We start from the raw sequence: 22,050 nt of genomic DNA, 5'->3' as shown, positions 1-22,050 counted from the left end.
AAAGTTTTCTTCTTTTACACTTCCCAAAAAAGCATGCCTGACCATAAAACTGAAAATTTTCAACAAAAAATAACACACCAACCCTATTCCTTTTCAAACCTAGACATTTTGCTCTCTAAAGTCTTCACCTACTGACCCACTTCTGCAAAAAAATAAGACCACACCACACCTCAACAACAAAAAGAAATTAAATAAATAAAGAAGCCACTGACCCACATCAACAAAATGAGCAAAAAGAAAAAGAACGCCACTAAAACTATAAATTAAAATTTCCACAATTAAGTGGTATTAGCAAAGTTAAGATGCTTTTCACTTCATATTAGTAGTACTAATAAGCAATATAATACCACCATTTATACATTCATACTAGCGCACTATCACTTAGATATTACTAAGTTTCCATACATTCGTCAACAAAAAGATTAAACAACTCTAGATAAAGTGAATCAAAAAACGAAAAGCCTAAGCTTTTTTGTTCTTCTTCCTGCATTTAGCCTGAGATTGTTGCGGATTTGCGGACGACATATCGGTAGGCAGCAACTTTTCTCTTGCGAGAAGCAGTGTTGTCTACTGAAAGCACCATTTTTCCAGCTTCTCTTGAAGTGAATGAGTTGTGAATTGCCTCTTCATTTGCTCCAATTTTTCTTGGCTTTTCCACAGCAATGGTATAGCTGCCTTCTGAATTTGGTACAAATTCTGCACTGTACTCCAATTCCCATCCTCCTACCACTATGTCCCATGTTATTGTTGCACCGGCCTATATATAAACTTTTAGATGGAATGGTCACGACAACGAATAACATGATCAAATACATTAAAACAAAACATCTCCTTGAGTTAAAATTTCAATAACTCATCTTTGTACCTTATTATCATTACATGGTCAAACACCTTAAGACAGTCATAATGTTACATCATTAAAATGACCTCATTTGAGATCTGCTTTAAGCAGAAATTTGTCAATGTTTTGTATAGCAATTTGACAGCAAAATGATTGAGTAGGCCTACTTCAACTCGCAATAAAAAAATTGGCCAAGGATTATGTCAAGTGAAATATATATATCCAAACAAAGTTTCAACTCTTTATTTCAACTTCTAAAAATACTCTGTAACTTCAACTTTACTAATTACTATTGACCAAAAGGGCAGACAAGTCCTTACATCCAGTCCTGTGCATAGGTAACGTAGAAAATGTAGGATAGTGATATTGTAATTTCATTATGTTGTGCATCCAAGACAAAATTTATGGAGTATTCAAAAAATTAACCAAAATGGGAAAAACAATAATGCACCTCAATTCCTTCAATTTGAATATTGACTTTCTCTCCTCCTTTGACAGAGAACTCAGAAGCTGGTTTTGGTGGACCATTTTGCAGATCAGTGGGTCGACTCAGTCCACCATACTGAACAGGAATATCCTCAGGCCTTATGAATCTGGTCAGAACAAAAATGCATCTCAAAATGGTTAATTTTGAAATATAAAAGGGACAAATTTAAAAAGTTACACATTCTTTCTTAACCTCATTATTGCAATAAACTCATCTTTATGGGATTATATTAACCTCAAAGGACAAGAAAATGTAGAAAGAAACAAAACAGAAGGTTTACATAAGATCATTTTACTGAGACAGACAGCAAAAAGGACAAAAGGAACCAAATTTTATATACTACTGAGGCAAAAAATTAAATTATAGTGCAATAAAATACTCACTTGTATAATGTCTCAGCAACATTTCCCTCCTTGGATATCACAAACTTGCTCTTAGTTCTTTGAGTCAGAAATGGACTAAACATTGAATACAACACACTGAAGTACCATGGCACATTTATAAATATCTAAAACCCCAACAGAAAAAAAAAAAACATAAAGTTAGAAACTTTACTCGAGAATTAGAAGGGGAAAACAAAAAAGGTACTCCTATCAGGAGCAAAAAATTAAACCATTTACCTTTCTAGCCACCATTTCAGGGTAATTATCTTGAAAAAGAGATAGGATCTGATTTGAAGCAACCCTTAATTCTCTTTTAGGCATATCTTTTAGATCAGTAACTTGAATAATTGAATTAATCCCACCAGGCTTAAAATGCAACTGGTCAATACCTCTTTCAAGAACTTGAACTCTCCACCTCAAGAAGTTTTTCAATTTTTCTTCATCACCAAAAATCCTCTCATACATTTCTTTATCTTTAAAAACCCCATAAGCATTGTAACAAACAGGGTGTCCTTCTCTATCATAGCCATTCATATAAGCAACAACCCCTTCAAGTTCTTTAAAACCTAAATCTTCTTCCAAAATGATGTCAGCATTAAACTCTTTTCTCCAAGACAGACATTTTTCTAACATGTGAAGTGAATCTGAAACCTTAAAATCCCTTGCTCTAAGGAATTTTAGGAGAATGACATCAGCTTTTTCATCTCCACTTAAAAGTGAAATACCCCACATGGATAAAGATTCAGCTCCATTAGAAGAAGTTTGAAGTTTGTCTTTTAACTCTTGTAATGCCTTTTTTTCAGAGGGTTTTAAGTGGGAAATGAAGTAAGTGTCTTCTTTAAAAGATGGGGTTTTTAATGTAGCTGCTTCCATTAAAGAAGTTACGAAGCTTTTCTTGAAAGTCTGTGGCTTTGGTAAAGATTCTGGTACTGAAATGGGAGAGAAAGAGTCCATCTTTTAGAGAAATATTTTTGTGGATGGGTGAAGAAGAAGGATAAAAGATTTTGAGAGAAGTTGCTGTGGATTTTGTAACAGTGTAAGTACAGAGACAAAGATGAAAGGGAAGTTGAGTGAAAATGTTGCAATGCTGGGACTATAATTTATTAGTACTATATTATTGTTGTGTAGCCGCGGTTCACTTTCAAAGTTTTGAATGTGAATCCTGCAATTTTGAAGCTTAGTTGTAATTTGCAAATACTGTTCTTTTTTCTTTTCTGATCCTTCCTCCTTTTAACGTCATTTTAATTTTAATAAGTTTTTCTTTTTTGAAAACTTAGGTAAAGCACCTTTCGTTTCTCCGGAAAAAAAAAAAGAAGAGAAACTCGAAAATATATAGTCATAGAAATGTGACTATATATTAGAACCAACTACTTTTTCGATATTGTTACGAAAATAATTATATTGTGGATGTTCATTTATTACTCCGCTATAGATAATCTTCCTGAAGAAGATTATTCATTTAGTACTCTGTTGAAGTTTATCTACAAGCAGCTGATGCGGGCAGGTTGTAAGTAGCTCAATGAAATGATTTGCAGCAGCTTCTTATTAAACAGGCAGGTTGCAAGTAGTTCATGCAGACAGCTTACAAGCAGCTAAAGAAAAGCCTTGCAGGTGCTTCCTGAAAAGCCTCGCAGCTGCTTCTTTTTTTCTATAAATAGAGGAGTTTTCAGTTCATTATGTACATAAGTTTGAAGTTTGAATAATATATCAGTTTCTCTCTCTAATTGTCTTTACTTTACAGTCTTTATTTTATAACACGTTATCAGCACGAGACTTTGTCATCTCGAAAAAATACTTTGAAAGTATGAGAGAATATGGATAATACTCAAATTATATTTGGATCAAAGACCAATCATGAAGATATTTGTATAATTGATAGTGGAACAACTCATGCCATATTCAAAGATCAGAAATACTTTTCTTATTTGCATAAGGAAAAGGCAAATATTTCTACAATTTCTGGTAATATAAGTTTGATTGAAGGCTCCGGAAGAGCTATTGTATTTCTGTCTAAGGGAACAAAACTTATTATAGACAATGCATTATTCTCCTCTATGTCCCGAAGAAACTTGTTGAGTTTTATAGATATCCGCCGAAATGGGTATCATGTTGAGACAATAGATGAAATGAACGTGGAATATTTTTGTATTACAAAGAATATTTCTGGCCAGAAATGCATTGTAGAAAAGTTACCAACTTTATCTTCTGGCTTATACTATTCAAAAATTAGTACAGTTGAAGCACACTCTATCGTAAACCAGAAGTTTACTGATTCAAATACTTTTGTACTTTGGCATGGCTGTTTGGGCCATCCTGGATCAATAATGATGAGACGAATTACTGAAAATTCGAGTGGGCATCCATTAAAGAACCTGAAGATTCTTACAAATGATGAATTTTCTTGTGATGCTTGTTATCAAGGCAAAATGATCACTAGACCATCACCAATGAAGGTTAGCATTGAGTCCCCTGCCTTTTTAGAACGTATACATGGGAATATATGTGGACCTATTCACCCACCAAGTGGGTTGTTTAGATATTTTATGGTCCTAATAGATGCATCTTCAAGATGGTCTCATGTGTGCCTACTATCATCTAGCAACCTAGCGTTTGCAAAGTTATTAGCCCAAATAATTCGATTAAGGGCACAATTCCCAGATTATCCTATAAAGACTATTCACCTTGATAATGCTGGAGAATTCTCATCTCAAGCTTTTGATAATTACTGTCTATCAGTTGGAATAAAAGTTGAACATCCTGTAGCTTATGTTCATACTCAAAATGGCCTTGTAGAGTCATTTATTAAACGGTTGCAATTGATAGCAAGACCACTACTTATGAAAACAAAATTGCCCACTACTGTTTGGGGCCATGATATCTTGCACGCAGCATCACTTATCCGTCTCAGACCAACACATTATAATAAATATTCTCCGTCACAATTAGGTTTTGGTCATGAACCAAATATTGCCCATCTACGAATTTTTGGATGTGCTGTATATGTGCCAGTAGCACCACCACATCACAGTAAGATGGGCCCCCAAAGAAGGTTAGAAATATATATTGGGTTTGAATCACCCTCTATTATTCGCTATCTTGAACCATTGACGGAAGATTTATTTACTGCTCGATTTGCAGATTGTCAATTTGATGAAACAAATTTTCCATAATTAGGGGGAGAGAAAAAGGAAATCAAAAGAGAAATTATGTGAAAAGTTTCATCATTATATCACTTTGATTCGCGTACCCCTATATGTAATCAGGAGGTCAAGAAGATCATCCATTTACAGAATATAGCAAATCAAATGCCAGATGCATTTACTGATTTGAAAAGGATAACTAAGTCGCATATCCCTACAGAGAATGTGCCTATCTGAATTGATGTCCCAGTAGGACCATCTACTAGCATGAGAGCTGGTGAACCTAAAGCACGCCTAAAGCGTGGTAGACCTTTGGGTTCTAAGGATCGAAATCCTAGAAAAAAAAATCGACAAATGATCAAAATGATATTATGAAGGGTTCTCCTGAAGAGACCCAAGATCTGATTAGTTCTGAGATTCCTGAAGAAATCAATGAACCCGAGACTCAAGTGAGTGAGGAACTTTTAATAAGTTCTACTGGTGATGGGATTAATTTAAATCGATCTGAAATAGTTGTGGATAATATTTTTGCATATAATGTTGCACTTAACATTATGCAAGATAGTGAGAATCTTGAACCCCGATCTGTCGAAGAATTTCGACAAAGATCTGATTGGCCAAAATGGCAAGAGTCAATTCAATCGGAATTGAAGTCACTTGCTAAAAGAGAGGTCTTTGGACCAGTAGTCCAAACACCTGCTGGTATAAAGCAAGTTAGTCATAAATGGGTTTTTGTGCGAAAAAAGGAATGATAAAAATGAAGTTGAAAGATACAAGGCTCGCCTTGTTGCACAAGGATTCTCACAACGACTTGGAGTCGATTATGAAGAAACATATTCACCAGTTATGGATGTTATAATATTTCGATATCTCATCAGTTTAGCCTTACGTGAAAGGCTTGAAATACATCTAATGGATGTGGTTACAGCTTATCTGTACCGGTCACTTGATAATGAAATTTACATGAAAATCCATGAAGGATTTAAAATGCCTGAAGCATATTCAAAATCTCGGGAAATGTACTCAATCAGATTATAAAGATCTTTGTACGGTTTAAAACAATATGGGCGCATGTGGTATAATCGCCTCAGTGAATATTTGCTGAAAGAGGGTTACATAAATGATGTTATTTGTCCATGTATTTATATAAAGAAAATGGCTTCAGAATTTGTTATACTTGCTGTTTATGTTGATGATATAAATCTTGTTGGAACTCCAAAAGAGCTCCAAAAGGCAATTGAATATCTTAAGAAAGAATTTGAGATGAAAGATCTTGGAAAGACAAAACTTTGTCTTGGTCTGCAAATTGAACATTTAGCAGACGGGATCTTTATCTATCAATCTGCCTATACAGAAAGGGTATTAAAATGCTTTTACATGGAAAAAGTACACCCATTGAGTACACCAATGGTTGTTCGATCACTTGAAGTGAATAAAGATTTGTTCCGACCTCCAGAAGAGGATGAGGAACTCCTTGGTCCCGGAGTACCTTATCTCAGTGCAATTGGTGCGCTAATGTATCTTGCTAATGCTACAAGGCCTGACATAGGATTTTCTGTTAATTTACTAGCAAGATATAGTTCTTCTCCTACACAGAGACATTGGAACAGGATTAAGAATATATTGCGATATTTAAAGGGAACTCTTGATATGGGTTTGTTTTATGCTAACAAAGATAGTGCAGATCTTGTTGGTTATGCAGATGCAGGTTATTTATCTGATCCCCATAAAGCTAGATCTTAAACCGGGTACGTGTTTACATGTGGAGGTACTATCATATCATGGCGCTCCACAAAGCAATCTATTATTGCTACTTTTTCAAATCATGCTAAAATAATAGATATTCATGAAGCAAGTAGGGAATGCGTATGGTTGAGATCAATAATTTATTTTATTCGAGAAAAATGTGATTTGGAATGTGAGAAAAGACCCACAATTTTATACGAAGATAATGATGCATGCATAGCCCAATTGAAGGGAGGATTTATAAAAGGAGATAGAACGAAGCACATTTTACCAAAATTATTCTACACACACGATCTTTAGAAAAATGATGACATTGATGTGCAACAAATCTGTTCAAGTGACAATCCGACAGATTTATTCACTAAATCTTTACCAACTTCAACTTTTGAGAAGATGGTATACAAGATTGGAATGCGGAGACTTAAATATTTGAAACAAGATTTTCATCGGGGGGAGTAAAATACGCGATGTACTCTTTTTTCCTTACTAAGGTTTTTTCCCATAGGGTTTTCCTTATAAAATTTTTAATGAGGCAGCTAGCAATGCGTATTACTAAATATGTGTACTCTTTTTCCTTCACTAGGATTTTTTCCCACAGGGTATTTTCCTAGTAAGGTTTTAACGAGACACAATACCTTTTAATGAACATCCAATGGGGAGTGTTATGAAAATAATTATATTGTGGATGTTCATTTATTACTCCACTATAGATAATCTTCCTGAAGAAGATTATCCATTTAGTACTCTGTTGAAGTTTATCTACAAGCAGCTGATGCAGGCAGGTTGCAAGCAGCTCAATGAAATGATTTGCATCAGCTTCTTATTAAACATGCAAGTTACAAGCAGCTCATGCAGACAGCTTACAAGCAGCTAAAGAAAAGCCTTGCAGCTGCTTCCTTTCTTCTATAAATAGAGGAGTTTTCAGTTCATTATGTACATAAGTTTGAAGTTTGAATAATATATCAGTTTCTCTCTCTACTTGTCTTTACTTTACAGTCTTTATTTTATAACAGATATCATTTTATGTGCATTTTTTATAATATATTATTATTTTTTAAAAATTTAAATTTTTTATTTTACTTTTAATGATATATTCTTATAATCATATAAATATGATGGCATATTTATGATCAGATATTCTATTAATACTTTGATATGTATCAATTGCTTTTTCTATTTCAAATTTGTATCAAATCTCAAACATCTACCATTCTACCTATAGAGTGAAATGACGGAACGCACAATGAGTTTTAAGTTTGAAAAAGTAGCAATAGTAAATAGTAATATTTTCTTCTGAAAAATTGTAATCTTTTTCAAGTGAAATGTATATCCAAATATAATTTTAACATCGATTTTAAAATGGCCAGCCAAGAATTTGGCCGAAATATATTTTTTGACTTAACTTCAAAAACTATCAAATCTCAGATTTTTTTATATTCAAATGCCTACTTAGTTTTGATGATTATTTATAACCTAAAAATAAAATTACAAACTGGTGGGACAGGTTTTTTGTAATGACCCGATCGGTCTTTTTCATCATTTGTACTTCGCTCGCTAGTTTGAGGGCATGAGTAGCTCCGTATAATGTATTATGACTTGTGTGAATCGTTGGTTTTGGTTTTCAGATTATTCGCAATCGATTTGGAAGAATGAATTTCATTGTTGAAGCTTTAAGCTGGAATAGTTAACAAAGTTTGACTTTTTAGCATTTTAGCTCGGATTGGAGTTTTGATGGTACTATTAGGTCCGAATGGTGATTTTGTACTTGGGCGTATGCCCGGATTTGCAATTGGATATTTCTAGAAGGTTTCGGCGCTAATTGGCGAAAGTTGAAAATTTAAAGGTTTGGAATGTTCACAAGTTTGACCGGGAGTGACTTTGATGATATCTTGTTCGAATTATGGTTCCGAGAATTGGAATAGTTCCGTTATGTTATTTGGAACTTTTGTGCAAAATTTGAGTTCATACCGAGTTGATTTGTTAAGGTTCGACACAAGTTTTGGAAGTTGAAAGATTCAAAGTTTATTAAATTCGATTTGAGGTGCGATTTGTAGTTTTGATGTTGTTATGCGTGATTTGAGGCCTCAAATAAGTACCTGTTATGTTATGGGACTTGATGGTATGTTCGGACGGGGTTCCGAAGGGTTTGGGTGAGTTTCGGATAGGTTTGTGTTGTTTTGCGCTCGTTTTTTATGTTTCGGCGTCATTTCTTCAAGCATAAGTGGTACCACATTAAACAAATGAGCTCCAATTTTTATTTTGATTAAAGCATTAAATCCGTATCATAATTTTGGAACTATAGCAACTGGAATTATCAAGTTTCGACATTGTATGAAGAATTTATGGTCACTTTACTAAGAATTGTGTTGCCAGATTTTTTTTCAGATTAATTACGAAATTGCCACTAAATTCGTATTTAAAAATCTGTACTATTTGCAAATATTGAAACCAACATATCTCCTACATTATAATGTCAAATGGAGTGATTCAAAAGCCTCACTTGACTAAAATTTCACAAGGAATCCATTGGATGTATCAAAAGTGAGTTTCGGGATTGTTTGGCATGAAAATCGAGGCAGGGCAGCTGGGCGGAAGCATATAAATCAAGGGTTTGTTCATTTGGTCATATTTTGAGTTGGGGAGCTCAGATTTGGACGATTTTTGAAGTGATTTTTATCATATGGATTGGGGTAAGTATTCTCTACTCATTTTTAATTATATTTCATGAATCTATCTTCATTTTTGGCAATTGGTTTATGATTTCAAAAGTGAAATTTGGGGGGTTTTGTCACAAATTCCATAAAGTGAAATTTTGAGTTTTGAACATCGATTTGGAGTCGGATTTGAATGAAAATAGTATGGTTAGACTAGTAATTGAATGAGTTATGGGATTTTGTAAGTTTTGTCGAGTTCCGAGGTGCGGGCCCGGGTTTGACATTTTGGTTGACTTTGGGCTTTTGATTAAAGACTTGACCTTTATGATTTGGAATTGTTTCCTTGGGCTTTATTTGATGTATTTGAATTGCTTTTGGCTAGTTTCGAACTGTTCGGAGGTCGGTACGCGCAGGATTGCATTTTTGGAGCATCGTTTGGCTTGCTCGGTATTGGATTTGGCTTGTTCGAGGTAAGTAACACTTCTAAACTTAGTGCTGAGGGTATGAACCCCGAATATACGTGATATGTGTTTGGTGTTGAGGTGACGCACATGCTAGGTGACGGGCGTGTAGGCGTGCACCGTGTGAATTGTGACTCGGTTAATTCTGGGGTACCGTGTAGTCACCTAATCTTATTTGTATTTATAAAATCTCTACGTGTTAGAGTAATTGAGTTATGATCTATATTAGAAATCATGTCTAGGCTATATACTTATCCTGTTGGGACCCACTGGGGTCATTTCTGATGTTGAGTTACCTATTTTTATTGAAATTACATACTCAGTCATACTGATTCATCTACATATCATATCTCAGTCTCTGTTACCATTTATTGATACATCACATCGTTATTTTTGGGCTGATCTTTCATGACATTGTGAGCCCGAGAGACTGGAGAGATTGATGACTGAGTGAGGCCGATGACTTATTTGTAAGTGATATTTATGGGAGCGAGCTGCACGTCGTAGCATGTTATTTTGATTTATGCCATGATTGGCATATTATAACATTTGGGCTGAATGAGCCCCTCCAGAGTCTGTACACACCCCAGTGAGCGCAGGTACCTACTGAGTGCGAGTGCCGAGTGATTGAGAGGATTGAGTGACTGTGAGGAATGTGTAGTTGTGAGGACTGAGTAAATGTGAGGACTGAGTAACTAGGAGGACTGAGTGAATTGATAATCTGAGAGTATGCATATGGTTTTATCACTGAGTTGCATCGCATTCGACATGCACACTTGACATACAAGCATATAGATGCATTTTCCTCATGATGTATGGTATTATGTCTTTCATGACTTCTCAAACTTATTGACATGTAGGCATAGCAATGTATTTTCCTCATGCCATTTGAAAATGAAACATTTACATGTTGAAAGCTTTGGAAAAAGTTACACTTTTCAAACTTACTCATACTTTTGGTGTTTTCGGTGAAAGATTTGGGATTTACTGTTATACTTGAAAAATATGCCTATTTTTCTGTAACTGTGAATGAGCCGACCATCATATCTCTGAGTTACTTCGTGTACCATTTTCTACTATATTGTTATGCACTGTTGCTGGTTATTAGAGTTGGACTCTGACCTTTGTCTCAGCTCGTCACTACTTTCAACCTAAGGTTAGGTTTGTTACTTATTGAGTACATGGGGTCGGTTGTACTCATACTATACTTCTGCACCTTGTGTGCATACTTGGATGATGTCGTTGATATGTATGATGGGAGCTAGCATTGAAGACGTACCTGTATTCCGGTAATAGCTGCCTCTTGTTCATGGTAGCTCTAGACTTATGAAAAATCTGTTTATGTATAATTCGGACATATGATGTATTTATTTTACACTAGCTTTGTAAACTCTAAATCTTAGAAACTCATGATTTGTACTACCAGTCCTTGGAAATTTTTTGTATAATAGTTCAGTTGTATTATCATTTATCTTCTTAATGAATCTCATTAAAATGTATAGTTGTTAATTGGCTTACTTAGCGGGTTGGGTTAGGTGCCATCACGACTAATCGAATTTTGGGTCGTGACAAGTTGGTATCAGAGCTCTAGGTTCATAGGTTCTACGAGTCATGAGCAAGTGTTTAGTATAGTCTTGCAGATCGGTATGATGACGTACATACCTATCTTCGAGAGGCTACAGGGCATTTAGGATAAACTTTCCATCTTTCTTTCCTTATCGTGTGACATTGATTCATCTTGGAACGTAACTCTTTGAATTCCTTCCACGCATTCGTATGCGTATGTGAGCACTTGGTATCGGTTGTGCATTGACGGCTTGTGATTCCATGGATGAGGTACGAGATGTGATTTTGGCGTGCTGATGATGGGCCAGTCTGGAGGACTTGAGGCCGGTTTTTTAATGTAGCTTGAGCACGGGGATTTCGGCTGTGTGAGCATATGCTTTAGGACTTATATGTCCAGTAGTGTCCCAATGAGTGGAATTTATGGCTCGATGAATGGCTAGATGACTATATGATGAGTATGATGTGACTGCGGGATGTGTTCAGATGGTTTGAATGTGACAGGAGGAATTTTCTTGGGATGTGATCTTTCCTGAAACATAATTTATAATCAGATCTAAACGAACCCGGAACAGACCGTTGGGAAGCAATTCAGTAATTAAAGCTTCATGACTCCATTTTGGTTCTTAAAGTCCCCTTGAGGTATCAACTAATAAGAAAGATATTAGACAACCCCCCTTTTTCTTTTTCACAAATAGGAAAGGACTATTGGGTGCTTGATTTTGTTTTGGATGTGACGTATAGTCTCGAGTTATTATCGTAATACGAAATTTTTCATGTTGATTAATTGTGGAATGAATTAGATTCTCATGTTTTATTAATTAGTTCAGACTCAAGAAGATTAGGTGATGGCGTAGTAGTGGTGGTTGCGAAAGGGTATAAAGAGATATCAGTTTGAGGCTAAGCAGGTGGGTTCTAACTTGCGCGATAATCTACAGATGTGTGATCCTTATGATATTGTGTGGATGTTTCCTATTCTACCAGTGGGTTATATTTTTGCGATTTGAGTTGGATCGATTGTAATAGTTGACCTGACCGTCACGAGGATGAATGCGAGATTTGAAAGTGACTTGAGGTATTATATGGATTGTGTTACATGGGTTTATGAAGGATTTAGTTTAACCTCACGGTGGTATTATGGCAGTAATGGAGTATGGTTATTGTAAGTTATCAAATGTTTTATTCCACGGCTTTGAGCCAAGTAGGGGAGTCTGCTATCGACAAGTTGATTGCACGGTTATGTGTTGTATTAGTTTCGGTTTGAGGTATACTTGTGAATCAGTTGTGGCTTGCAGAGGTTGAGATCGAGGATGACTCGAGTTAGGGAATTTTTGGATGCGGGTTGTATTACACTCTATGGGTATATGTAAATCATGGAATGATTGAGTGGTTATTCGTGAGGGATGTAGTACGCATAGAGTAGGAATTTACTCGGTTGTTTAGAGGTGTGGATTACTTCTTTGGGTGTCATCGTGCTAATGGGGCACAGGTCGTTCGGCCCGTTGGGCGGTGCAATTAAGATTTGAGCAGAGTGGATGGCTCTCGAGAAGGTTCTAATGGATTAAGGAGTTATATGTAGCAATTGGGAATTTTCAGGATTTGTATATGGCTAGAACTGAGATTTACATTGGATGGTGTCGAGACTCGCGGTATTTCTATTTCATTATGGATTATACATTTTAGTATCAGGAAGGTGAAGGGAACGACTTTAGATTCACATAAGGTCTTTTTAGAGTGTGTCTCGGTTGTGGTACTTTTGGGGTGCTCAAGAGGGAATACAATGGCTTATGGGCCTTAGGACGGTGTGGCTTTATTCTTAGATCTCTTGTGGTGAGCTTTGGGTAAAGATCGTGGTATTCTGGCAAGCAGAAGTGTCAACTTGAGGGTAATTCAGAAGGAACTCGGAGGAAATATGACAACTTGGTAGTAGATTGGATCAGTATGGTTATGGTATGCTCGGTTCTTTTGGATCTTATGATGAGGTGAGGCTTTACTGGAGTTTTGTGGCAATACTCTTGGGTTTGGTGACCTGCGTGGTTTGGTTGAGTTAGAGAGATTCTGTTATGATGTCTTGGTTATGTGTAAATGGGTTTCAAAGAGTTCTCGATGGTTTCTACCACAGTTTGAGATGGATATTTCCTACCGGCTTAAGGAACATGAGTAACTTATTGTGATTTTCTCCTGGATGGGATCAAATCGAAGGTTTTTGACTGATCGGGTATGTATTCTGCTGGTGACTTAGAGTTGATAATGAGGTTCTCATGTTTGCATATGGTGGTCTAATAGAGGCGGCACATGGTGTGAGATTGAGATTTGCATGTACAAAGTGGCAGTTTAGTTTTGGATGAGAGTTCGTAATTTTGAAAAACATGGACGGTTTTCGATGTTTAGATGAATGCTATTACTACTTGGTATTGCCTGAGAAGTGTGCGTTTCAGAAGGCGCACTGTGTTCAGACTTACGGATGCTTCATTGGTATTGCGGTACTCCCCTAGTTGATCGACTGCTGGTATTCATATTTTGCTATGTGGCACGGAAGAATAATAAAAGTATTCCTCGTGGGATGATCGTGTATGAGATATATGTTAGACATTCAGGCGGTGGAGTTGGGATCAAATATGGTGATTCGTGTGTTCTATGGATTTGGAGGTCAGGAATTCTCAGAAGCAGATTGTTTCGTGGTTGTGGACTGTGAAGATGTGGCTAAAGCTAGCCAGATGATGGCATGTGTTATGATGAGGTCATGGTGGACTTAAGGAGGGTTATTTATCTATTTGTGGGTGGCCAGAGTTGTTTTGACTTTTTGGTTGACTTTGGGCTTTTGATTAAAGTCTCGACCTTTATCATTTGAAATTATTTCCTTGGGATTTATTTGATGTATTTGAGTTGCTTTTAGCTAGTTTCGAGCCGTTCGGAGATCGGTACACGCGGGATGGTATTTTTGGAGCATCGTTTGGCTTGCTCGGTGTTGAAATTGACTTGTTCGAGGTAAGTAATACTTCTAAACTTGGTGTTGAGGGTATGAACCCCGAATATACGTGATATGTGTTTGGTATTGAGGTGACGCACATGCTAGGTGATGGACGTGTGGGCGTGCACCGTGTGAATTGTGACTCAGTTATTTCTGTGGTACTGTGTAGTCACCTAATCTTATTTGTATTTATGAAATCTCTACGTGCTAGAGTAACTGAGCTGTGATCCATATTAGAAATCATGTCTAGGTTATATGCTTATCTTGTTGGGACCCACTGGTGTCATTTCTACTGTTGAGTTACCTGTTTTTATTGAAATTAAATACTCAGTCATATGCATTCATCTACATATCATATCTCAGTCTCAGTTACCATTTATTGATACATCACATCATTATTTTTGGGTTGATCTTTCATGATATTGTGAGCCTGGGAGACTAGAGAGATTGATGATTGAGTGAGGCCGAGGGCCTGTTTGTGAGTGATATTTATGGGAACGGGTTGCACGCCGCAGCATGTTATTTTGATTTATGCCATGATTGGCTTATTATAGAGCTTGGGATGAAGGATCCCCTTCAGAGTCTGTACACACCCCCAGTGAGCGCAGGTACCTACTGAGTGCGAGTCCGAGTGATTGAGAGGATTGAGTGACTGTGAGGAATGTGTGGCTATGAGGACTGAGTGACTGTGAGGACTGAGTGAATTGATAATCTGAGAGTATGCATATAGTTTTATCACTGAGTTGCATCGCATTCGACATGCACACTTGACATACAGGTATATAGATGCATTTTCCTCATGATGTATGATATCATGTCTTTCATGACGTCTCATACTTATTGACATGCAGGCATAGCAATGTATTTTTCTCATGCCATTTGAATTTTTTCGTAATTGTGAATGAGTTGAGCATCATATCTCTGAGTTACTTCGTGTACTATTTTTTACTATATTATTATGCATTGTTGCTGATTATTAGAGTTGGACTTTGACCCTTGTCCCAGCTCGTCACTACTTTCAACCTAAGGTTAGATTTGTTACTTATTGAGTACATGGAGTCGGTTGTACTCATACTATAGTTCTGCACCTTGCATGCAGACTTGGATGCTGACGTTGCTGTGTATGACGTGAGCTAGCATTGAAGACGTACTTGCATTTCGGTAATAGCTGCCTTTTGTTCATAGTAGCTCTAGACTTATGTAAAATCTGTTTATGTATAATTCGGACAAATGATGTATTTATTTTACACTAACTTGATAAACTCTAAAATTTAGAAGCTCACGATTTGTACTACCAGTCTTTGGGAATTTTTTGTATAATAGTTCAGTTGTATTATCATTTCTCCTCTTAATGAATCTCATTAAAATGAATAGTTGTTAATTGGTTTACCTAGTGGATTGGGTTAGGTGCCATCACGACTAGTTGAATTTTGGATCGTGACATTTATACACCGTGACATAGGAAGAAGAGGTGAGAGGTGTCAATAATTGAGAAAGGCATGGGCTTTGGTAATCCTATAGAGGGGTCTAAAACCTGTAGGTCCTAAATGAAGGACAAAAGTAGAAATACCGCTTTCATTTTTACACATCACTTTCTTTCTTTTAAAAATTTGTAGGGTAAAGCTTTACTTTATTATATGATGATAATACATTAGATTTATTTAACCTTACACTATCCATTTGGCTCAACGCCCAGGCGTAACTCGATGCCAAGCTTATTTGGTTAGATGTGTACTTGACTCGACTTGGCTCAGTTTGAATCCATAGTTGTAGAAAAGCTTTGCAGAAAGGGCTTTTGTATATTTTTCCTTTTTTATGAAAACTTCAAACATTCACACAATCAAAGAGCCATGGTTTATATAAAAGGCAAATGTGACTAATTCTGTGAATATTTGAGCAAAATGAGTTCTTTTTAATTATTCATATTCTATGGTCATTGTTTTCTTAAAGCAAAATCCTTTCAGTAAGGATTTCTTTCGGAATCTTGTCTCCATGCGATTGTAAGATCTCCTTCACACTCATTCAATTTCCTATGCTTAACTATATTTATCAAAAGCAATAATTTAACTTGTAGTCATTACGGCTGTGTTTGTTATTTTTTGGAAAATATTTTTTAATTTTATCATGTTTGATTGGTTTAAATGTTTTGAAAAATATTTTCTTCATGACTTGGAGGAAAATATTTTTTCCTATCAAGAGAAGAGAAAACATTTTCCAAAACATTTTTTCAATCTTCCCCGTCCTATTCCCCATTCCTACCAACCCTCACCAACCCAAACATTAAATGTTTTGAAAAATATTTTCTTCATGACTTGGAGGAAAATATTTTTTCCTATCAAGAGAAGAGAAAACATTTTTCAAAACATTTTTTCAATCTTCCCCGTCCTATTCCCCATTCCTACCAACCCCCACCAACCCACATCACACCCCTCACCTACCGACCCCACCCCCTCCCACCCTACCCCACCCTCACCAACCAAACAAGTGAAAATAAGTGAGAAAATCATTCATTTTTCTTAAAAATATTTTTCATGAAAAATATTTTCATTCGTACCAAACACACCATACGTACTAGCAAATACTATAAATTAGTGCAAAAACAAGAGAATACAAGAGATTCTTTGAAGCAAAAAATATGGGTACAAACAAAACAAGAGGTTTCTAACCTTTTCCACACAAATTACCAAAAAGTCGGAAGTGGTTGCATGCTATACCTTTTAGATTTTGTGACTGTTATCTTTAAACCTAGATTAATTAGATAGCCAACAACTTTTGACTTCTTTTTGGGGTCTAACAATAATTACGGGACTACTCCTAGGGATGTTCAAAATTGAACCGAAACTGTTAACCGAATCGAATCAATGGCTTATTGATATCGGATTATCGGAGTAATAGATGATGAACGGATTGGGATTTTATAATTAACGGCTTAACGGTTTGGGGGCGAATTACTCAATTTTCTTATCGGGTAAACCGTTAACCCGTTAAAAAATTTTATATTTATACTTTTATCCTTATATATATAAAGTACTATTGAAACCATAAATGGCTAAATCCCTAATTTTTATTTTCTAATTCTCAATTGTCTGCAGTCACCGGAGGCAGAGAAGCCGTAAGTCTTGTCTCTCTTGAAATGAGAACTGAGAAATCGAAAAATCGAAATCTCAATGATTAATACGTGTGTATGTATGAGTAGTCTTGATGGTAATAAAATTTTGGTTAATACGTGTATGACAATATGAGTATTCTTGAAGACTCTTCAATTAAAAATACCGTTTGGTTAGATCTTAGATGGTATTAAAAATTTAGTATTGATTTGAAACTTTTTGGTATTGATTGAATGGTTGTTCAAAAAATTTCTATTTGGTTTAGCCGATACGCCGCCCGATAATTGTTAATCCAATACCAATCCGCCTGTTGTCTCATTGGATGGCTAGCGGATTACTACATTTATAATCCGATAACCGTTAAGCACCCCTAACTACTCCTATCCAGTGTTTTAAAAGACTTTTTTGGGACTCGCCCCGGGACGGGGCACTATCAAAATGTCTTGAAGTTCATATGTGAGGCTTAGTTCTGTGAGGCTTACGCCTCCAAGCGCCCGACTGTGCGCCCTAAACACGCCTAACGCTTAACGCTCGGGGCTCACCAATAGTTCTTATGCAAATCATGTGTGAAATTCACTAATTAGCACAGTTGACTCTCAAAATTCTTAACAAATGAATGATTAAAGTTCTTTTCATCTAAATGAGTATAAAAATTGTGAATAACTCAAATAACAAACCATAATATTGCATATTTACTAATTGAGAATATTGTGATGGTGAATATCATTTGAACATTTCTTGTGAAAATAGATAACTAAAATTTATATCTTTACTTGGTATATCATCGTGTCTTAGCACTGTGTCACTTAAAATTATCATACATTTGTTATTTTGCTATTTAAAAGTAGTCTTCTATTTACTCACGAAGGAGTAATATCTTAAGTTACAGTATTGATAAAATTTATAGTGAATTTACTTTTAGGGAGGTAAAATATGTAGTTTGATAATATGTTTTAAGAAATTATGATTTTTAATTGTTTGAAAATAAGACATTATAGTTGATTTATATTTCATAGTAACTTTTGTATTATTTATACTTGTAAAATATGTTAGATATTTTATTTTCTAATAGTTTTTTAAGTTTTTTAGTTTTATTGAACTTTTAAAGTATTATTTTTATATATTTTTGTGTTATAATATTATATTATTAATTTATAAATTAAAAAATTTAAAGATTTGTGGGGCTTACGCCCCCATGTCTCGAGACTTACGTCTCGTCCCGTATCAAGTAAAATATCTCGCCTCATGCCTCCGCCTTTTAAAACACTGTTCCCATGTAAACATGAAGCCTCCCTTGTAATACCATGTTAATTAGCAGTTTAACACAAATAGCTTAGCCTATCGATCCTCAAATCTATAAATTATAAACCCTTAGGGATCGTTTGGCATGAGGTATAAGGCGGGATAAATTGTAGGACTAAATTTAAACTTTGTTTGGTTGGCGGTATAAATTTATATTGGGATAAATTTATACCTCCAACCAAACAAGGTATAAATTTAATCCTAGACTTGATCCAGGATATCCCATCTTATCCCAGCAAATGTGATATTATTTTATCCAATCTCTCATGTGGTATAAATTAGTCATGGAATTATAATCTCGGGATAATTTAGTCCGCGTACCAAACGACCCCTTAGAGATTGTATAATATAATTGACAATTTGACATGTTTGGCATAGATTAGGCTACAATGCTATATGCACTAAGTAAATTACTTCCGCCGTTGATTTTTACTTGTCCGTTATGGACTTTGCACACCCCTTAAGAAATAATAAATGAAGTGTATTATTTACCATGATACCTATATTAATTGATGTATATTTTTAATGGAATGGAGAAAATAATTTAAAATGAGTAATTAATACCGTGAGTATAACAAAAAAAAGAAATTATCTTCTCTTAATATGCTAAAAGTGACAAGTAAAAATTAAAATCTATTTTTAAAATAGTGAACATGAAAGTGGAGATTATTAAGGAAAGGTAGAAAAACACAGAGGAAAATATTCTTTTGAGGATTACCGATATAATAAATAATTAAGAATCTGATGAGAATCAATGTGCAAATAGTTGCTAATTACTCTTTACCGCCAGCTAGCTACTAGCTAGACTTAGGTCTTCAAATCATCACACTTCTTGCAAAAGTGTGATATATTGAAAAATACGTGGTTATTAAAAACCTCAAAAATAATTCTAAGTTATTCGGTAATTTCTTTTGCTGATCATCTTATTCTAGCCGATTTTAGTATGTGTTTTTTCATGGATCATTTCAAGTGTTGTTCCCTTTGGACCGATAATGTCGAGATATGGATCAAATAATAAATACTTCCTTTTAGGTGGTCTACGAGCAACCTCAATCCATTTGGCTTGTGCATAATAATAGTTTTTGGATTTGTGAGAGATGGATCACTAAGTGCACTTTCCTAAACATTAATTTATTAGAGTATATTTGGAGACAATAAAAACTTCGTTGCAAAAAGGTTAATTTGAATTGTTAAGTGTACTCAAGTCTATCTAACTATTGTTAAGTTTATTAGAATAGTTAACAGAGTTGGTTAGTTAGTTAATTATTAATATACAAATGTGTATACATAGAACATTGCAGCAACAAGTTAGTTTGTACAGTCATTTTTACATTTCAACAGAATTAGTTACTCTTTCTCTCTGTGCCTACAGTTCTATCGAGTTCTCTCATCTTCCTCTCTAGCTTAACCGCCATAGTCATGGAAGTTAACATAGTAAAAGAGCTTGCATCTTCGATCTAAGCGCAAGCTTCCGCTCAATTTCTTCCCGTCTCATCTCAATTCAGTCACACGATGTTGAATTGTCTCAGAGTGATAGAGAATTGAAAGCTAGTATTCCACCCCATGTTTTCGTACATGGAAGTACGCCATAAGTAAATTGATATAAGTTTGGAAATGAGATGTTACATTCTGCATTTTCGTACGTTAAGGTTTCGTCGTAAGTTAATCGACGTAAGTTCGGGAATGAGATTATTTTGAGATTATAAGCATTATGCTATTTCAAACAAGTGATGAGTAAATTCGTGAAGGTGAGAGGGGAAGCAAGTCAAAGAAAATGAATTTTCGTCCAAGTTTGACATATTGGGATAAAATACGGCCCGAGCTAAAATACTCGGTATTTATGGACTAGTGCCATACAAGGTACCACATGTCCATGATAGTAAGGTGTATAAAGTATGTTAAAAGTGAGTAGTATTTTAAGTAAGTGGAGATAATTTTTAGTTATATGGGTAATTGGTTAATTATTGGGTAATGAGACATTACCTAGTTAATTAATAATTACTGGTGGATTAATTAAAGTCTTTGGGTAAAGACTAAGGTCTTTGGATGAGTTCAAAGTGTAAAACAAACGTGGCTGCCCAAGGTTGTCTTGATCAAGCCAAGAAATGACTCTTATTTCATGTAATTAGGTGGCAAAATTGAGGTGATTTTGGTGGCCAAGTCTTACAAAGTGGGCCCCACACCACCGAGACTTAATAATCTCTTTAATTTACACAAAATGGAGATGCTTACATCAAAAGCTCCAAGAAAACGGATCTTCAACAGAAGCCATGAAAGACTTCTCAAATTCAAAAATTCATATGAGATTTTGTTAAAATTCACAAAAGAGAGACATATTTATCTTCACAAGAACGTAACTAGCTTCAGCAAACTCATTAAAAACAATAGCAAAGTGAATTGCAACAAAAATTTCTTAGCATCTTAGCAACGAAATATTTTTGCAATTCTAAGGAAGCCCGATACAATCTTTCTCAAGGATATCATACGGATATTTCTCTACTTCGATCCGCCGTTAAATATTTTGTCGCAAAAGACGTGTGTTAGAGGAATTGTCAAGAATCGGTCCAGATGATACAAATGAAATGAGAAAAATACCAACTTTCATAAATGAATCTATTAATAAAAATACTAGGGGTGTCTATATTCTTGATTCCCCATGTGTCTTATTATTCTATCATTTGTTCATGGGTCTCAGAAAATTCGTAAGTGGATAAAGTTTACTTCATGATATTAATCAAAGACATAATAGTCTTATGACATTCCGAAAGATCTTATTAACGTATTTCTGATGCATTTCATGCATTTATACATGTACATTGACCCATGGCCAGATGGCATTATATACGCGTATATTATATGTATATGGGATATGAGAAAAGATTATGGCATTATATACGCATCACTACCTGATCACCTGGTATCCGTTGATGATTTGCCCACAGTGGCCGAGATGATATGATGAGATGCCCTCAGAGGCTTGATGATGTTATGAACGCATATACCCATGTATGGTATGACATTTATACGCATATACATAACATAATAAGTATTATTGATTCACAGAGTTGTTCAAACATATATGTCGAGTCTTTTACTTAATGTTTATCTCATGTCTATTATTTACTGATTTTTATTCCTTACATACTCGGTACATTTATTTGTACTGACATCCTTTTTGCCTGGGGACACTGTGTTTCATGCCCGCAGGTCTTGATAGACCGGTTGAGAGTCCTCCAAGTAGGCTATCAGCTCAGCGGAAGAAGTTGGTGCGCTCCATTTGCTCCGAAGTTGCTTATGTGGTCAGTATGATTAGGACATGTACGGATTAGTATGGCGGGGCCCGGTCCCGACCTTTATGACAATTATGTACTCTTAGAGGCTTGTAGACGTATGTC

At 35.4% G+C, this 22,050-nt stretch overlaps 1 protein-coding gene across 1 annotated transcript; it reads right to left on the bottom strand.

The window, feature by feature from the left end:
- Positions 1-286: 286 nt before the first annotated feature.
- Positions 287-2,806, bottom strand: LOC104088245 (patellin-6). The gene is made up of 4 exons (XM_009592890.4): positions 1,949-2,806; positions 1,712-1,836; positions 1,293-1,434; positions 287-757 (listed from the first exon to the last, which is right to left on the bottom strand). Exons 1-4 carry the CDS (start codon positions 2,663-2,665, stop codon positions 491-493), a joined length of 1,251 nt encoding a protein of 416 aa, XP_009591185.1. The 5' UTR covers positions 2,666-2,806; the 3' UTR covers positions 287-490.
- Between the last annotated feature and the right edge of the window lie 19,244 nt (positions 2,807-22,050).

The sequence above is a fragment of the Nicotiana tomentosiformis genome, chromosome 7, assembly GCF_000390325.3.
Source record: "Nicotiana tomentosiformis chromosome 7, ASM39032v3, whole genome shotgun sequence".
NCBI lineage: Eukaryota > Viridiplantae > Streptophyta > Magnoliopsida > Solanales > Solanaceae > Nicotiana > Nicotiana tomentosiformis.
Note: the sequence above shows the minus strand (reverse complement) of the source record. Positions and strands in the feature narration are given on the sequence as shown.